General features: G+C 46.1%; 1 protein-coding gene across 2 annotated transcripts in view; it reads left to right on the forward strand.

Annotated features, from left to right (window-relative positions):
- map2k5 (mitogen-activated protein kinase kinase 5) overlaps nucleotides 1–18,970 on the forward strand; it is an 82,238-nt gene that overhangs the window by 57,236 nt on the left and 6,032 nt on the right. The window contains exons 20-22 of one of the 2 annotated variants that reach the window (XM_088922516.1): nucleotides 6,330–6,391; nucleotides 8,131–8,176; nucleotides 18,762–18,859. In XM_088922516.1, coding sequence (XP_088778642.1) covers nucleotides 6,330–6,391; nucleotides 8,131–8,176; nucleotides 18,762–18,851 — 198 coding nt within the window. In that variant the 3' untranslated portion in view covers nucleotides 18,852–18,859. The remainder of the gene's footprint in view (nucleotides 1–6,329; nucleotides 6,392–8,130; nucleotides 8,177–18,761; nucleotides 18,860–18,970) is intronic. The other variant, XM_088922515.1, reaches the window with a different exon arrangement.

Raw genomic sequence — 18,970 nt, forward strand, 5'->3', positions numbered from 1 at the left:
CCCATACTTTTCTCCTAAATTTCCCCACACGTCTCATAATTAAACTCGCTCAATTATCGGAGTTTAATAGAATTTGCCTAACAGTTTATTTAAGAGGTAATGAATAATATTTTAATTGGACGTGTAATTGTGCAGTTAAAGTGTGGTTCTTGGACAATTATGTGTAATTACAAAGTCAAACTTACTGACCTGACACAAGTTTTCGTTTTTTGTGTCATCTGTTCTGAATGGGTTCCTTATCATTCCTTCCCCATGTTAGCTACCAGAATGGTCGTCTCTCCAGGGTACTCACGACAGTCACTGTCCTATTCGTAAGCTTTTGCAAGTAATAATAATAATAATAATAATAATAATAATGTAAAAACATTTATTCCAAAAGACAATATGCATAGTGTTATGAGAAATAACAACTGATATGCCACGAAGTGTAATGCAAAATAAAAAAAAATCTACATTTTTCGGATTTTTTTTAAAAAGCCTTCAGAAAATAATGAAAAAAATAATTAAATTAGAATATACACACAAAAAGATGAACTAAAACAATACGACCGCAACAAAAAATGAAATCTCCAAAGGAGGTTACATCTTTAGTTACAGTAAAACATTTTTTTTTCTTAGAAGGGACTTATTTGAAAACCGTTGCGGTGTAAAGTCTGTGCGTCGGGTTGTGTTTCTCAGTTGTGTTTGTGTATTTGTGTGTGCGACTCTCCTTTCTGCCTCAGCTCCTTGCTGACACGCGCTAATAACGAAATGCCAGGAGAGGGACGCGGCAGCGCCGCCTCACATTAAACATACTGAACTTGTCCTTTCGCTTATAGATTGTGCGTAATTAATAATTAAACGGTTTCAGTTGTAATGGGTTGACCTCCCTGAACTGTTCATTACTCACAAGGCAAAGGCATCACTCAAACTATTTTCTCCTTCGCCCTTCCCTGTATCCTGGCGGCGCGTGAGCAATGCGCCCGCCACCTCCATTCGAGCTGACCAAGTGCTTAATACGAGCGCGCACTAAATTAAAACTTTCAGGCTGCAGAAAGAGAGAGAGAGAGTGAAAGCTATTATCGCACGGGGTCTGAAGGGAGGGAGATTTCCAGGGTGTAATCCTGCTCGCTTTTGCTCAGCGGTGGGAGGGCAGCAGAAAGAGGCGACCGCCCGGCTCTCCGGTGGCCTCTGTGCGCCTCTTGCCCTGCGGAGCGCCCCGCTCCGTCCGGCCCCTGCGCCGCCCCGGCGTCATTAAACCAGCAGAAAGAAACCGGGAACGCGTCGAAACCAACACGGCAGGTGCCGGTCTCCTCAAACCTGTCACCTGGGCCTTGTGCTGTGGAGAAAGCGGGTCTTTCCACCGTGCGGCGTGGCCAGGTCTCAGCTGGGGGTTTTAAAGGAAGTTACACGTAGTGTGACGGACAAAAGACTGGAAAAGAAACACCCTGAAAATCACCTGAGCCTTGAGCACAACACAAAAACTAGACAACAGCTGTAGTTACATACTTAAAACTCTTGAATATTTTGACCAAGGTGGAATGGTAGCACCTACAGTAGTTACAATTAGAAGGAGAAAGAGATGTCGTGCACACAAGTAGTACATGCGGATGGGGGCCCGGTGGGTTCGTCTTGGGCTAAAGTCTTCAACAAGCACTGAAGATTACAAGCAGGCGTGACCAGAGCTAACTGTGTTCATCACTGTGGTGCCCCTTCTGTCCCCTCTGAATGTGTCTCTTCCCCCCCCCCCTCCAACATGCAAACTTCTGCCCACCCCCTAGCCAGTGCAAGGCATGAATTATGCTCATCTGTTTGGGGATTTAAAAAACAGCAAGGCAAAGGGTGGCAGGCAACGTGATTGTACATCGCAGAAAAGATACATGAACATGAAGCCGTTTGTGCGGCTCCTTGTTTACTTGGCGTAATTGTATTTTTCCCTTCTCCCTCTCTCGCTCTCTTTCCTTTTTTGTTGAGTAGGAAACAATGCACTAATAAGAGTTCTACTTAATTTTCTCCCGGTGTAATTACTGATCTCATTTTTCTGATAATTGGCCCCGACAATTACATGTATATTTACTAATCACATTGGGGGGAAGGCTCTGATTTGTATCTGTACTCGTTTGGTAATGACGGCCTCTGCATATTTGCTGAGGTGCTTTTATCATCTTTCCCCTTTTTTCTGCTACATCAAAGCTGAACCCCCCCCCCCACCACCACCACCACCACCACCGTTCCCCAACGCCACCCCCACCCCCCCGCCCCCGCCCCCCTGCCATAATGAATACATGCATGTATCCGACACAGTTGTGTGCTGAGGAAATTGTTTGGCTCTCTCTAAAAGCAGCGCACACTGAGTTTGTAGCCTGCAGCACTGGAGGGGTTGTATGTAATGATATATTGCTCATCCAAGCGACCGAAGCACTCCAAAGCACAGTGAGATTAAAATAAGTCATTCCTTTGTTAATTTAAATAGGTGCATGTATCATACTTTGCAAGGTACTTTGAGCAGAATGTCAGGGAGAGGAAAAAGCTGCCGAAAGGTATTTTTAATAGCAAATGAGAATGGATTGAGGATTGAGCTGTTTGCTCTCTCACTGCTGATGCCTGTTTCTCAACAGCTCCTGGGCTGCGTTTGTTGTAAATTTAATGAGATGACTGTTAAAGCACTGTACATTTTAATTTCATTAGATTGCATTGCATGCCATTATTTCTCGGAGTTTGAGTCTTTTCAGCCTCCTAAAAAGAGAAGAAAACCCCCCTTTTCTGATTTAAAAAAAAAATCAGAATGTGACACAGCCAAGATCATCCCTGTTAGAACATCATGTCCCCCCGCGCCCCCCCATACACCCCCAAATTGGCTCTTGAAAGGCTATTCTCCTTATTCTGTCATGCATTTCAGGATCATTCACTCCAACCAGAAAGGAAGAATGAAAGAAAGGAGGAAGATGAAATCCAGGCAACACTTCTCCGAGGTTCCTATTGTGTTTCACAATGAGGCGGTTTATAGACAGAGCCGAGCTGGGGAGTGTTCTTAGTCGATTAATTTGCTACTCATTCGGAAAACAGTTATTCCTCCTGGTGTGGAGGAGTTTTCTCGGAGGCGTTCATCCACAGATGTTGAACACGACATGGCTCGCAGGATCTGAATATGTGACAAGGCTGAGCGTCGGCCGACTGTTCAAGCACTGGGAGTCATCGATCGCTGGGCCCCTCGGGTATTGGTGATGCAGGAGCCCTGAGCTCTGCGGAGGGAGGATTGCTCCGTGCCCTGTCGTTCGGGCTGTGGGGAAGAGCGTCACCCCTGGAAGTTCGGGGTTGGTGGGGTGGGGGACCTCTCAAGACCAAGCACCAGAGTCTCTGTCAGCGGCCTCCTCTGCACACGCATCATCACCACAGTGGTTTCGTATGGTAGACCCCTGTCGCTCTTCATCCAGCGGTAAAGGCAGGCAGACGTCTGGGATCCATGAGAAATTGTGGACAGTGTTAAAAAGATTACATCAGTCTGCTTGTTCTCTCGACCAACTGCGGAACAGCCAGCAGAATTTTCCTTCGCCGTTTTTATGATAGTGCCTTAAACTGTGAAGATTTTTTGCTTTGACCTTCTCAATCGGTCTCATTGCAGAGACCTTACATACACCACACTGTTGTTTACGGTTCAATTGTAAAGTCTCAAGCTTCGTCGCTGTCTTAAAAATGCACTTCTGAAGTCTTAAAGATGGAACAAGCTACTTTTTGCAAATAACCTTATGGGTCGGTGTTAGGTTTTATAGTTCAGGCTGTGACGTGAACTAGGGCTTTGTGACTAACAGCCAGTCTCTATTGTATGTCAGTTGTCTATTACCACAGTTTGGACACTGTTAGTACTTTATTAATGCATTTAATTTATGAAATGTTTGAAATGTTGTTTGGAACTCCTAAGCTACGCGCGTTGTCAGGAGCTGAGGGTGCTGAACAGGAAAGGGTGCTGGTTGATTTTCCTCCCGTCCTCACTGTCCGTCAGTGTCCTTGTTCACAGTCCAGCGGCTCTCTCTCCCTCCCCACTCTTTTTCTCTGGATAACAAAACTCCTCCTCTGGCCTCAATTCTCACTCCCATCTCTAATCTCTCTGTTTGATCCTGGAACTTCAGTCACAAGTCTCAGTACTTGTGAAAAAGGGAAAGTTTTTGTCTTCTGTTCCTCTGAAAGGGCTGCTTGGTCCGTGTCCAAAGAGCTGTTAATATGTTCCATTCTCAAGCTTTTCAACAGACTTTATGAGAGATAAACTCAGAGTTCAGGCAGTTTGTTTGTACTTTCACATGCGCAAAAGAGCACGCTTAATTTTATTATCAAAACCAGGAAATAAGTACTTGTCTAGGATTTATACACAGGTTATCCATCATGTTTTAACTGCTAGGATTTCACTCCTAAATGGCTTGCAGGTTCCTTGTAATATTAAATATTACCACAACTTTTTACTGCTGTACCAGGGAATGTAGGATATGTTTTATGGATATCAATGTTCATTATTGCTTATGTGGATTTATAATCTAATTTTCTGCAGATGTGGTCAATTTCACTGTCTGTGCCTGCGCTCTCTATTTATCCTTACAAACACATCTATTGTACAGTGTGCTCAAGAATTATTGGCACCCTTGCTGAACAAAAAAAACCTTATAAAATAAACAACACGGATAATGAGCTATATTTTATGCCCCCCCACCAAAAAAAAGTGGAAACTATATTCTAATACAATTATTTTAAAATGAACGTTTTAAATGAACATTATTGTTTTTATGCTGAAAACGTGTCAAAATTATTGTATCTCTACATTTTTAAAGAAAATTAAACAAAATCTGTTTATTTAAATACAACTCAGTCCAAAGGTACATTTTTTGGGACTGTTTCAGAGGAGTATAAACGAAGACATCACACACATAGGAAAACCTTTTGTCATTCATCACCATGGGAAGGCAAAGAACTAATAACTCAAAAGAGACAAGTGATTGTTGATCTTCACAAATCAGGTAATGGATCCACAAAAGTCCATAGAAGGTTAAATACAGCACTTAGCACTACTTGGGCAATAATCAGGAAGTTCAAAACCAGTGGTTAACCTACCAGGAAAAGGGTGCAAGTACATCTTGTCCCTATGCACAGTGAGGAAGGTGTTTTTAGCCTCCCTCAACAATCCAAGGTTTGGAGAACTGCAGTGTCTGCTTGGATCTTGAGGTCATCAAGTCTCCTAACCAACAATTAGAAGGTTCATCCATGCCTGCAGGCAACAGGAAGGGTTGTGTGAAGAAAGCCCTCACTGACAACAAGAAACAAACTGAAAGGCTGGAGTTTGCCAGACACAACTGGGACTTTGATTGGAACCGGGTGCTACATTTGGATGAGACCAAAACCGAACTCACACAATCAGTATGTTTGGGGTCAGAGAGATGCGTACAAAGAAAAGAACTTCATACCCACCATGAAATGTGGCAGTGGATTGAAGATGTTGTGGAGCTGGTTTTCTGCCGCTGGCCATGGGGCCCTTGTTTAGGGATAAGAGATAAGATCACTTTATTGGCCATATACAACTTCTTGCATTAGGAATTTGTCTTTTCGCACACCCCAACTTGCTCTCCATGAGACACACAGGCAGGGAGAGAAGCTTGGGGTCAGACCGCAGGGTCAGCCATTTATACAGGGCCCCTGACAGTTGGGGTTAATGGCCTTGCTCAGGGGCCCAATGGAGTAGGATTCCTCTGCCGGCCGTGGGATACGAACCAGCAACCTTCCAGCCACAAATCCTTAGCCACAGAGCCACCACACCGCCTCTCCTTGATAAGATCAGTGGCATCATGATCTCTTCTTAGTATCAGGATATTCTGGCTAAAAACCTGGTTAATTCTTCCAGAAAACTACAACTTGGTCACAGGTGTACCTTCCAGCATGACAATGACTCTAAACACACCTCAAAAGCACCAAAGAAAACAAAATCAACATTTTGCGATGGCCGTCTCAGTCTCAGGACTTAAACCTGTTTGAAAATCTCTTGTGTGAATTGAAGAGGACAGTCCATAAGCATAGAACTAAGGACATCAAGGAACTGGAATATTTGGAAATAATTGTATTAAAATAAAAGCCTGTAGTTTTCCCATTCTGGGGAGCATAAAACATAGCTGCTTAACTGTGCTGTTTATTTTACATGACTTTTTGTTCATCTTAATTAATGGTGCCAAGAATTTAAGAACTCACCGTTTGTGTGTTTTAATAAGAATGTAAATAACGATATGTGACTTGCTCTCAAAAAATCCCATTTTAATGATTGTTCTCTAGCTAGGACTCAGTTTTATTCTGTAAAATCTGTTCTTTTGAATCCCCAGGATCCCCCAGTGCTTCCAGTGGGAGAGTTCAGCGAGGTGTTTGTTCACTTCATCACACAGTGGTGAGTTTCTTCTGCGCACACACACTGTCTGCCTCCTGCATTTTCACTCATGCACACACTCGTGACATGCCCAGTGTGAAACAGAAACACTGAGACACCCACTCTCACCCACTTGCACAGTCTCACACATAGACTGATGTACTCACTGACCCACACACACTGACAGAGCCACTGTATCTGCATCACATTCGCACACTGACAGAGCCACTGCATTTCCATCACACTCACACACTGACACAGCCACTGCATCACACTGGCACAACCACTGCATCACACTGGCACGCTGACACAGCCACTGCATCACACTGGCACAGCCACTGCATCACACTGGCACGCTGACACAGCCACTGCATCACACTGACACGCTGACAGCCACTGCATCACACTGGCACAGCCACTGCATCACACTGGCACAACCACTGCATCACACTGGCACGCTGACAGCCACTGCATCACACTGGCACAGCCACTGCATCACACTGGCACAACCACTGCATCACACTGACACGCTGACAGCCACTGCATCACACTGACACGCTGACAGCCACTGCATCACACTGGCACAACCACTGCATCACACTGGCACGCTGACACAGCCACTGCATCACACTGACACGCTGACAGCCACTGCATCACACTGGCACAACCACTGCATCACACTGGCACGCTGGCACAGCCACTGCATCACACTGGCACAGTCAGTGCATCATGCTCACATGGCCATTCCGTCACACACTCTTGCACTGCCTCACTGCCTTATGTGTCAGCAGCACATTCCATTAATTCTGCTCCGACCTCCCTCTCAGTGGCCGCTGGGGCCCAGGGACCAGCCAGATGTGGAGAAGACAGCACAGGAAGCTGGTGTTTATATTTCAGATGCCTTATTTACACAAACAGGTCACACTCCACAGACAAACAAACTGCTAGGGCTCCCTGCTGCACCAACAGGAGAGGGCTCACTCGCTAGAGCCACCTCTCCTGTTATTATTAGACTATCTCAACATACATAATTCATCAAACTGCAAACCAGTTTTCCAAACTTTTTTTCTACTTAATCCCAGATATCCTTTATCTAGGTCGGAATGATAAATAGGGGCTCCGGTGCTTAACAGCAGTAGCCAGAGTTCCTTAAGCGTTTTTAATAATTATTCAGCTTTGAAGGGAAGATCAATAAGTATAATACTTTGTGAAGTTGTAATAAAATGATAGGGCTCAGAAATCATCTGACTCCATGAAGAACTAGAGAGCTGTATTTATTTTAAAAAATGACCTGCGAGTGAAGTGTACTCCTGTAATGATAAAATAACATTATATGATGTTTTAAAGTTACAAAACTCTTCTGTGTAGCTAATTTAGCAATCCCTATTGACACTCTAGATAAATATTTCTGACTTTGTAGCATTAGGAGATTGAAAGAAGTGATCCTTTGATCCTTGAAAGAAGTGAGGTGTAGTCCGAGATGTGGCGACTGATGTTCAGAGTGGCGTTCTGTCTGTCCTTGGAGGGGCACACTCAGATGTCACGGGTACTGAGTACGGAGGGCAGCCTTTGTAGGTTTTACTTTTAAATGTGGGGAAGTGGGCGTTAGTTCTGATTTAGCACATGACCATCTTGATCTAGTAATTTCAGGAAATCAGAAGTCGCTGTGCTAGCTATGACACGTGGAATCCCTAGAGTGTGGGAGCTGTCCAGAACCTGGTGCTGAAGTGAAGTGTGTCTCTCTCTGTTTGCATTCACAGCATGAGAAAGCTTCCCAAAGAGAGACCAGCTCCAGAGGACCTCATGGTGAGCAAGAGGTTCCTCCATGTCTCCCTCTGTCTTCCTAAATCTACCTGTGTGCACCTCTCTCCCTCTGTCTGCCTGTGTGTGCCTGTCTCCTTCTGTCTGCCTGTGTGTGTTTGTGTCTGTCTCCCTCTGTCTACCTGTGTGAGTCTGTCTCTCTCTGTCTACCTGAACCTATCTGTGTGTGTCTGTCTCTCTCTGTCTACCTGAACCTACCTGTGTGAGTCTGTCTCTCTCTGTCTACCTGTGTGAGTCTGTCTCCCTATGTCTACCTGTGTGAGTCTGTCTCTCTCTGTCTCCCTGAACCTACCTGTGTGAGTCTGTCTACCTGAACCTACCTGTGTGAGTCTGTCTCTCTCTGTCTGCCTGAATCTACCTGTGTCTGTCTGTCTCTCTCTGTCTGCCTGAACCTACCTGTGTGTGTCTGTCTCTCTCTGTCTGCCTGAACCTACCTGTGTGTGTCTGTCTCTCCCTGTCTGCCTGAACCTACCTGTGTGTGTCTGTCTCTCTCTGTCTACCTGAACCTACCTGTGTGTGTCTGTCTCTCTCTGTCTGCCTGAATCTGAGGAGCACAGAATAATGTATGCACCTGTCTTCCTCCCTCTGCCTGAATGTACCTGTGTCCTTCTGTTTAAATGAACCTAAATTAATCTACCCATGTCCCTCTTTCTGCCAGAAAAAACGTACAGTCCCTTACATAAGGCTTGTACTTGTGTCTCTCTGTCTACCTAAATTACTCTGCCTTTGTCCCTTTGAGTCTCTATACCTTACCTGCGTCCTGTTTCAGAATTTGTCCCTCTACCTAAATCTCTCTTTCCATGTCCCATTAACTGATTTACACAAAATCTCTTCACTTTAACTTGTGTGGATAAATGGTTAATATCTCAGCATATATCAACATCAGACTTTAAGAGAGTGATAATCATAGCCACCCAGTCCTTATTTTATTCTGCATTACATTAATAACCCAGGTCATAAGTGCACTGCAGGAGAACACAGGGTGGCAAATACATTTTATAAAGCACAGGCAGAAAACAACACATACACCTGTTCAGCAAAGAACCACTTCACTTACAGAAGCCTGGCTGGTTTGCATATCCTGATGCAGACAGTCTCCCTCTGTATGAGCTGCTCTCTGTAAGATCCTGGCCACGAGGAAGCTTTCCCCAGTAATGACAGTTTCTAGTCAAGCAGCAAGGAGGAGAAAGAACAATTCCCAACAGGTCATTTATTTAGTGCAGTTTGTTGATTTGACAACGAACAAGCTGTTAGGAATAACACAGGCATCCAGTGGAATTAGTAAATAATAATTATTCTGTGCTCCTCCCGGTGTTCTGCTCTCTGGCATCATCCTGTGATCAAGCTCTAAAAGCCATCAATAAATTAAGGGCAAACCGCAATTAAGAACTGGGCTGATGGTGCCGGAGACAAAGCACTTACAGCAGGCCTAAGGAATAAGTACAGTAGCGGGGCTTTTGAGCTTGCAGGATTTTTCTGTGTAAACCATTGCAGTGCTGGGTATTTCTTGCTTTGTTGTCGTCTGTGGAGTCAGTCTGGAACAGACTTTAAAGCCAGCTCGTGCGATCGCTTCAGTAATGAGGTGTAATGAGTGCAGCACGCTCAGGAACCCCCAGCTTGTGAAAGTCACAGTGGATCAGACCACGATCCAATGCAAGAGTCTTAAATCTTCCGCTGTCAGCTCAGTCTTGTCTGCCACCCACTGCCTTCTGTGGGGATGGACAGCTGCCCATTCTGTTCTGTTCTTTCTGCCGCTCAGAAAGAGCTGTCCTGCCAAAGTCATCTGTCATTGAGGTTTCGTTTACCTGGAAGCGCCACAGGTATGAGGAAACCAGCTTGTCTGTCACCTGACTTTTTTTTTAAAGACATCATCTGCTTTGCAGGACAATACCTGCTTCGGGCTGGTCCTGAGAATGCTTTGGGTGGCGCCAAGCGCCGCCCGGATGTCTGCCACTCGCTCATGAGCACACACTCGGTGGGGGGCAGGCTCATGGGAAATGCGTCACGTGGCACAGGAGGCGCCTTCTCGGGTTGCGGAGGGCACCTCCCTGGGTTTCGGGGTTCAGGGTGCGTGAGAGGGACATCTGCAGCCGGAGTGGGCGAGGTCAGGGAGGGTGGCAGAGGAAAATGAGGGAGGAGGGGGGCGAGGCTGGGGGGGGGGGGGGGCAGCCAGCCCGAGTATCTCCTGCAGGCTCCTTCGCTGCACTTCCCTGCCTCTGCGCTGTGCAGCCGCAGCCCCTCTCTCTGCATACATATTAAAAGCGCAGAGCCATTCTATCTGTATGGAAATGTAGCAGGCACAGCTGGATTCTGCAAAGCGCTGTGATTTACTAATAGTTATTATCTGTTCTGCTTGTTCCCTGGCAGAGGCAGGAAGAGACTGGAAAACAAGCAAGTGCACCAAATTGCGTCTTTATGATAATGCTGTCGCTCTCGGCATCCCAACACTGGGCTTTATGATTATTATTATTATTGTTATTATTATTACTATTATTGCTATTAGTATTTTCATGAGCTAGCACCCTTGTGAAGCCTGTTCTGTATGTATATAGAGGTATCTGTCCTATCTGTCAAGTTCATTTGGTGTTTCTACCTAATCTTTCTATCTCTGTATACGTATATATAGGTGACATAATCCCAGTGAGCTGAGAGGGTGATGAATAATTATTAAAGTCTCCTGTCAAGGACCAGATTAAGATCTAACTGTTGAGATGCTAGAAATATTTAAAGGAATATTGCTTTAATTCTCAGTTGAAGCTTTTCCTTTTTTTTTCTTTTTTCTTGCTCTGTAATAGAATCCGTTTTAATGTGATGAGTACATTTGTTAAAAAAACCACTGTATCATCCTGAGGAACAGGGTAATAGAACATTCCCAGCACAATGTTAAAAAAATGGATCTGTGTAGAGCCAGTTTGAAGGCCATGAAACTACAAGTCCCAGGGAAACCTTAGGGTTTGGGATAAGAGAAATCCATTAATTGAATCTGACTCACCTGGAGGAGAATCAGCTGCAGTAGGTGAATAATGAGGAACAGTTTTTAAAGGAGCACCTTTTCACATAAGGTGTGGTGTACGGCTGAAGAAGAAACTGCCTCTAGAAAGATGCCCACAAACACACCCAGTCCCCATTGTGATGCACGGTGTAAGGGCAGAATCTCCCAGTGAATCCCCTGTGTTAAGATGAATGTTGAAGCCAGGAATTTCGGTCGCGCTAGGGTTAGAGTTGGAGTTATGGTCAGAGATTGATACAGGATCGAGGCATCTGCTAAGATTAAGTTTAGAGTTAATTTAGGTTTAGTGTTCGAGTTGGATTAGAGACAGCAGGGCTCACGTGTGGACTGGATGGTAGTGTCCGCCTGTGATTTAGTAGCTAGAAGGAATAGTGAGGTGTTTGTTATCTGGTGATCCTCTGTCAGGGGCAGCATCTTGTTGTATCCTAAGTGTTATTGATTATTTTAAATAGTTGTTTCACTCTATAACAGGGACTTTAGAGTGAGCCGTAAATCACGGAGGAAAAATAGCACCACCCACCCCCTTTTATCCAGTTAAACAGCAGTGAAACTGAGCACCCATGAGTCTTGGTAGGTAGTGCCAGTGACCTTTGACCTATGAGGTTCCTTTTTGTCAGCTAATCTGAGACCTTCTCTTGTCCTGAAGAGTGTAAATCTTACAACCAGGCTCTCCTTACTGCCCTCTCAGCCTTCAAGAGAAAACGCAGATTTCCAGGCCTTTGGAACTGAAATTGCTGATGATGTTCGCATGGTTTTTGTGTGTGCTGGGGTTTGTGGTGCTTCCTAGCACCAGGTGATCTTACAAGGCCTCTATAATCTGTGGCTTGGTATATAAATCGTAACAGGAGCTTTGCATTCCTGTGTGTTGAAAAGCAGCGAAACCTTATTCGTCTTGTTCTTTCTTTTTCTCGCAGTGGCCACCTATTGACAATCAGTTTTCTAAGTCCCTCTGAGGGGACATCTGTCTCTCCGGTTCCTGATTGCTCATTCTACCACTCAGACGGTTATTTGAGGGGCAAACATTAAGCATTTCTTTCCCTAAATTGAAGACCTCCTTCGAGTTCATTTGCATGTAGTGCTTAATCTGCCTTTTTATGGCAATTAAAATCTTTCTTTTTAAAAAAGCTGGCAATTTAGCACAAAGTTTGACTTGGTTTCATCAGCGTGTTTTTTTAGATTTCTTAATATTTTTATGTAATGAGTTTTTACACATCGCCATAACGGGATGTCGTATTAGTCATAGTTTTTCAGATGAGTGAAATTAAATAGTTGAATGATATTAATTGTGTAATTACTGGTGCTTGTCTCCTGTGTCAGATACCTGGGAGATGATGTCTGATGGGTCCAGTGAACCTCCGGGGCTCTGAAAGTTTCTGCTTGGCCTACACAATCGTCCTTTCGCTCAAAGGCTCACCCATTCTCAAAGGGAATTGTCCGTCTTGATTGTGGGACGGCTCACGTCGCCTGTGCCCGTGCCGTGATTGGCAGCTGGACGCCGGTCTGCGGGGCTCTGCTGGAGCCCCCCCCCCCGCTCCTCGGCCTGCCTCTCCGCTCCCCGGAGGAGCCCCCTCATTGTCACGCAGCCCTTTAGCACCTTTGTTGCGTCTCTCCCCGGTGACGGCCGGGCCCAGCTGGCCGCAGACGGGGGGCGGCTCCTGTGACAAAGGGGCTGCGTCTCGTGCCCGTGCGTCTGCGCGGACTCCGAGGGCCCCTGGAACCTGTCGAGGGTTTGACGAGAGGAGCGTTAGCTTCAGTAGGTGGGGAGATCGGGGCCCCTGGGAAACCGCGGGGAGGGCGGGTGGTAAACAACTGCAATTAAGCCAGGACTTCACAGAAACAGCTGCCTGGCCCCATTCTCAGCGGCTGATCTGAGGGGGCGTGCAGGAATCGACTGATGTCTTGTTTACACATTAAAGACCTTACGCTGCAAGGCTAAATATTTCGTAGCCAGATTTTTTTTTTTTGCCTTCGGTTTCCTGCGTCACAGTGGGTAGGCTGGGTTTACTGCATTATCTGGACCTTGTTTGGTTCCTTTTTTTTTTTCCAGGCGAGGCTTTCATATGGAGCGCCTAATTGTGTATGAAAGGCCCCTGTGTTTAAAATTGGCCTTGACAAGGATTTAGATTTTGTGTGCATGCAGGAGACAGGGTTTTTCTTTCTTTTTTTTTTTTACAGTTTCACAATGAAGTGTGATTTCCAGTAGGCTGTGTTCTCCCTTGCCAGGGCTGAGGTGGTGAGAAGTTCATACAGTCTGTGTGGACTCCCCCCTCATAACGCACACCTCCCACTCCATCCCTGCAGAGGGGGAGAGGGCCCGTTTCTCTCTCTGTGTCCCCCTGCGCCCTCCTGACTCCTAACCTCCGAGCTGCTGTGTGGACTCATCTGTGCATCAGCGCTTCCCCAGAGCAGCGCGAGAGCTTTCATTACGTGTCAGCCGCAGGACCTCCGCTTGTCCGCAAGACTTGCACGCTGTGCAGCCGCAGCGCCGCGCGCTCTCGCTGGCTGGAAGCCCGTTCTGCGGGCTGCATCCTAATCCTGCTCTTGGGCAAGATCCCGCCAGTCGTGCGCAGGGCCTTGCGGCCGCGACCCCCGCGCGAACACCAGGACCCCTGTGTTGGGGCTGCAGCAGGTGTGCATGTCTGAAGCTGGTTTCGCAGTGAAGTGGAGGTTTTGGGGTTCGCCGAGATTGCTGCTGTCTGGCGGTCGGTCTTACCTGGGTCAAGTAATCTCGACTCTTCCAGGCCAAGCCACTGCCTTCTAGGAGGCCAGTGCTTTTGTGGAGTGGAATACAAAGCCCAGGTTGCCTGTCCTGGCAACAGGCACTTCTTAGACCAGATTTATAATAATCCTACTATGACAGCTTCCAGCTCTTACGGGTTCCATTGATCTGGGAGCGACTGTATTTTCTTTGTTATTAATAGTTGTTGAACAACTGCTCAGGAGAACATACACGTGTAATCTGCATCCTGTAGGTTCTCTGATATCAAAATTGTTTTCTTTGCTGGCAGGCTGTGTTTGAGTCAACTGCTGTGCACCTGGTCCTCTCCATAGTGACAGAGCTGTGATCCTCTCCTGTGTGCTGAACGTCCTGTCAGGGTGTCTCTTTAGTGGAGCTGTGTGGAGACGGGTGCAAAGGATGGTGGGGTGGGGATGTCTAATCTCCTGGCGGTGTTTTCTTTTTTAATCCGGCCCTATCGAGAGATGGGTAGCTCAGCCCTTGTAGTGCTTCTTGTCTCTCTCTCTCTCTCTCTCTGCCTGTTCCAGCTCTTCCATCGGGATCAGATTATTAGTATGCAAATCTGGAAAGCCCTAGTTATTGTACTGACCCTTTCTCTTGCCTCCTCTCTCTCCATTGCAATTTCTGGGGCTCTGTCCCCTCCCGCCTTCCTTCCCCAGCATTCCACAGCTGCATCCCGCCAACGCCACCTAATGAGGTGATGACCAGCCACTTGTTATAATTGCTTTAGACTCCTTTTAATTTTCAAGCTTATTAATCATAAGTAGAGTTATTTAAAATTGCATAAATTAATCTTAGATTAAAAAGCCTATCAAAGCCTCAAAACAATTAAAGAGTAAGGTAAAAAATTTCCCCTGGGTTGTCAGTTTTATTTTAATAGAGTATTCAGGTGATTATCCGCACTTGATGCAATGCAGTGATTAATGCAGTCACATTTTTAAATGAGTTTTTCTTTTTAGCTGCTTTAAAGAAAGGTAAACGTGAGCAAGATAATGACCTAAGGAGTATTTATTTCTTTCTTTTCTTAATAAGTTCCTCCACTCATACATTAATTTTACCAGCAGGTATATTAATTAACGGCGCCCGTTTCTAGTGCGTTTGAGCATCTGCGCGATCAGTGCTGTCCACGCTCAGCTCTGCCGCTCAAGAACGGGGGACTGAGCCTGCTCTTGTACAGGTGAAAGGTCATCAAAACACTGCTCTTCCCCCAAGCTGGTGGTGATTCTTGCTCATGTGCCTCTGCAGTTTGACCAAAGCTCAGTGCAGCTCTCGCTTTCTCTGAGCCGTGTTCTGTCTCGGCGCAGAGTGTGTGTGTGTGTATGTGTTTGTGCGTTTCCTTAAGGTGAGGAGAAGCTATCCTTCAGCGCGCAGCTTTCATTACGGAGATCAGACTCAGACACAGAGGGCGAAGGCAACCTTTAGGGTTAGGGTAGAGACAGGGGGTGCTTTAATGCTGATATTAAAGTAATTAATCTCGGCTGCAGCCCCCTCTCGGTGAGGGGAGAGGGAGGCTGCTGGTGATTGATGTGATGGGCGCCCCTGCGAGAGCCCGCGTGCCTGCCTGCACCCTGGCCGGAGCCGGGGAAGGCACTCGCGCAATATTAGAGTAATTAACCTCCGTCTGTCACAGCCCTGCGCCTGGCCATTAGGAGGGCAGAAGGATTAATGAAGCCGCTGCCTCTCCCTTCATAGGCAGTATCGCAGGACTGGGGTGTTCAGGTCCTCGTGTTCAGTGAAGGATCACCTGCCGGCTTGTCTCCGTGCTGTGTGGGACTCCCCAGCCCCCCCACAACCCTGATGCCACCTGCCCTTTTTGGACTTTGGGAACTGTTCCTGCCCAGAAATGCGTGCACAAGTTAAGACAACATAAAAGCCGTTTACCCGTCGGTTGGATTACAGTGCTCCCAGCATCTAGCGTTCTGCTGTGTACTGCTGAGTGACGGGCTGGAGAAGCCTGCCTTCCCCAGAGCTGGTGTGTTCGTCCTCACGGTGACACACTGTGGGCCGGGCAGATTTAGAATCTCCTTCCCGCGAGTCAGCTGGCCTCGATTTTCTAGGGCAACGAATAGCACCGCCTCTTTGTTGGCTTTAGGAGAAGATTGGTATTTCTTTCCTGTAAGTATTCAGTGTCTCTGAACGAACGTCGCTCCTTTCTTCTTCGTCCTGTTGTCAAGGCTGCTCATTTTAATATGGCAGGGCTGCTTATTTGGGCCTTTCCATCATTACGCTTATTTTAAGAGGCTTATCGTTTCCGAGAGAAAAAATGAGTTTGCACCTAGTTTATTCCCCCCCCCCCCCTCCTCGAGCGTTGTTTTGTGTTCTATGTTCAAAGCAATCTCGCCGTGCACTCTGAGCCAAGAAGGGAGCGCTTAATGTTTTAGCAGGAGGGGTCAACCGCGGGGACGCGATCCCATTTCAAAAATACAGCGAAAACACAATTTCCAGATTCCCCATCCATGAAAGTGCGTGGCTTTGTTTTTGCAGGAGGCGGTGAGAGAGCTCAGTGTGCAGCCAGCCAGCAGCTCTCCCAGTTACACCCCCGGCCCTGGACTGGGCAGCTCTACAGCCCAGCTCCCTCTCCACGCCGTTACCCCTGCAGGGTGGGGTTTCTAAACTCCTGCCTTTGCTGAAGAGTCGCTGAAAGCGATTAACTTTATTAAAGCTCCCCCATGCAAAGCCAGCTGAAAGGCTGAGAAGCGTGGTGTCCCCTGTTTGTTCTGGGGGGTTGGGGTTGCCTGTGATCGGGCTACAGGAGAACTGGAGGCAGTTCTTTACGCAAAGGGTTGTGGGGGTCTGGAGCAAGCTGTTGTCAATGCGTGCCTTTCAGGAAACATCTGGATCAGAACCTCGGATCCGTTCGCAACTAAGAGACAAATGAGCAAAGTGGGCAAAACGGCCTCCTCTCATTAAACAAATTTCTCAAGCCTTCTTGATCTGGTTACATATTAATTTAAGAAAATTAGCCAAATAAACCTCTGAAGCATGCAACAGTGCAAGAATAAGCAAATATGAGAAAATGGCAAAGAAATATACCATTTAAAAAACGCGTTGTTTTAGAGGTATAAAGCTGAAATTTCCTTTTAAGTGTTAAGACTGGCAGTGTGACTTCATTCCCATAATTTTATGAGCACGTTTCAGAACCTCTCCTGTCTTAAATACTTCAGGCTTGTCAGGCCAGATGGCTGCCTGAGACATCATCCTTACAGCCACTGCTGATTCAGCTGAGTTCCCAGGTCTGGACAAATAACTTTTACTCTGCCTCTTTGAAATTTAATTGCAGCTTCCTTCACAAAACAACTGTCAATGCATAGAATGGACAAACTGGGTATTGACGCAGGTTTTAATTGTGTATTAATATCCTTTGAGGTCCAGTGGACTTCATTTGCACGGATTATGTGCTGTGCAGAACTCAAAGACCTCCGCTTTCGAGGGAGACTTCTTGAGGAGACGCTGGATATGGCACAGTTGTGAAAAAATCCCTTTCTTTAGATAGATACTTTATTGATCCTGTGAGGGAAATTGCAGTGCAACAGCAGCTTAACACACACAACACAGCCACAGTGTTACGAATTATATAATAATAGTACAATACATACAATACAATACAAGAGTTACTCACAGTCCGGACACACAAGAACAAACTAGAACAGAACAGTACACAGAAAATCGTATCGCACATATGAATATAAATATAGATGTAGCTATAGATATAAATATAAATGTATTGCACAGGTCCCTGGCATATATTGCACAAAAAGTGGTTGTAAACGAGAAAAAGAAAGAGAACAGATGTAGCAGTAGATGTGTAGATGTGTTTAGTCCAGAAACAGGTCACTGTCGATGTTGCCTCTGCCAAGACGCAAGGTGGATGCGTTGTACAGTCTTATGGCAGACGGCAAGAATGACCTCCTGTAGCGCTCCCTGTCGCACCGTGGATGAATCAGTCTGTTGCTGAACGTGCTCTTCATTCCTGCAAGCCTGTCATAGAGGGGATGGGAGAAGTTGTCCATGATGGCCTCTAGTTTGGACATCATTCTCCTCTCAGCCACTACCTCCAATGAGTCCAGGTCAAACCCAATGACAGAGCTTGCTCTCCTGATGAGCTTGTTCAGCCTTTTGGAATCTACTGCTCTAATCCCAGAGCCCCAGCACACCACTGCATAGAAAATGGCACTCGCTACCACCGACTGATAGAACATGTGTAGCATCTTACTACACACATTGAAGGACCTGAGCCTCCTCAAGAAGTAGAGTCGGCTCTGTCCCTTCTTATAGATGGCCTCGGTGTTCTTAGACCATTCCAGTCTATCGTCGATGTGCACTCCCAGGTACTTGTACGAGTCCAAAACACGTTTTGGACACGTTTCAAAATCTCATGGCAAAAAAATGCAGTTTGAAAAACAGGGCAGTTTAAGTTTTGAACTTACTGAATTTGTCTCGGCTGTTAACTTGTTGCATTTTTTCCAAGCCCTTTTTTCGAATGAATGTTTACAACTTTTTTTTCAGCATAACACTTTTGTGTGACTTCTTTCTGTTTTTGTGTCGTCTTTGTTGAGAAAGCAGTGAAGCACTTAGACAGGAGGGAATAAGCCAGCAAGGAGAATAAGGTTTCCTAGAGTATCCACACCAGGCATCTGTTTTGATGTTCACCTCTGTCCTGGCTCTCCAGATCTCTCTTATTTACCAGCTGCATTTCACTAGCATCCATTTTCCTGTTGTTCTTTATTGAAGTTAACTTTAATAAATAAGCTAGAAACATAAGTGCAGCAGAGAATAATAAAAATGTTTTTTTTTCCTCCTCTTAAAAACTCTTTTCCCTTCAGATCCCAAGCCTATTAACATTTTGGTGGTTTGTCAGCGTCTGGAAGAAGAGACTCTTTATCAAGGAAACCAGGAGTGACAAGCTCATTTAAAAAGCCTGGTTTGTCATTGTTTATCTAATTTTCGCAGTTGACACAGAAAATTAGCGGTGCTGCCACTCACTGTCGGGGCGCCTCTCCCGGTCTGTCTCGTTGACCCCTCGCTGACCTCT

Source organism: Atractosteus spatula, chromosome 7, assembly GCF_055471065.1.
Source record: "Atractosteus spatula isolate fAtrSpa1 chromosome 7, fAtrSpa1.hap1, whole genome shotgun sequence".
NCBI lineage: Eukaryota > Metazoa > Chordata > Actinopteri > Semionotiformes > Lepisosteidae > Atractosteus > Atractosteus spatula.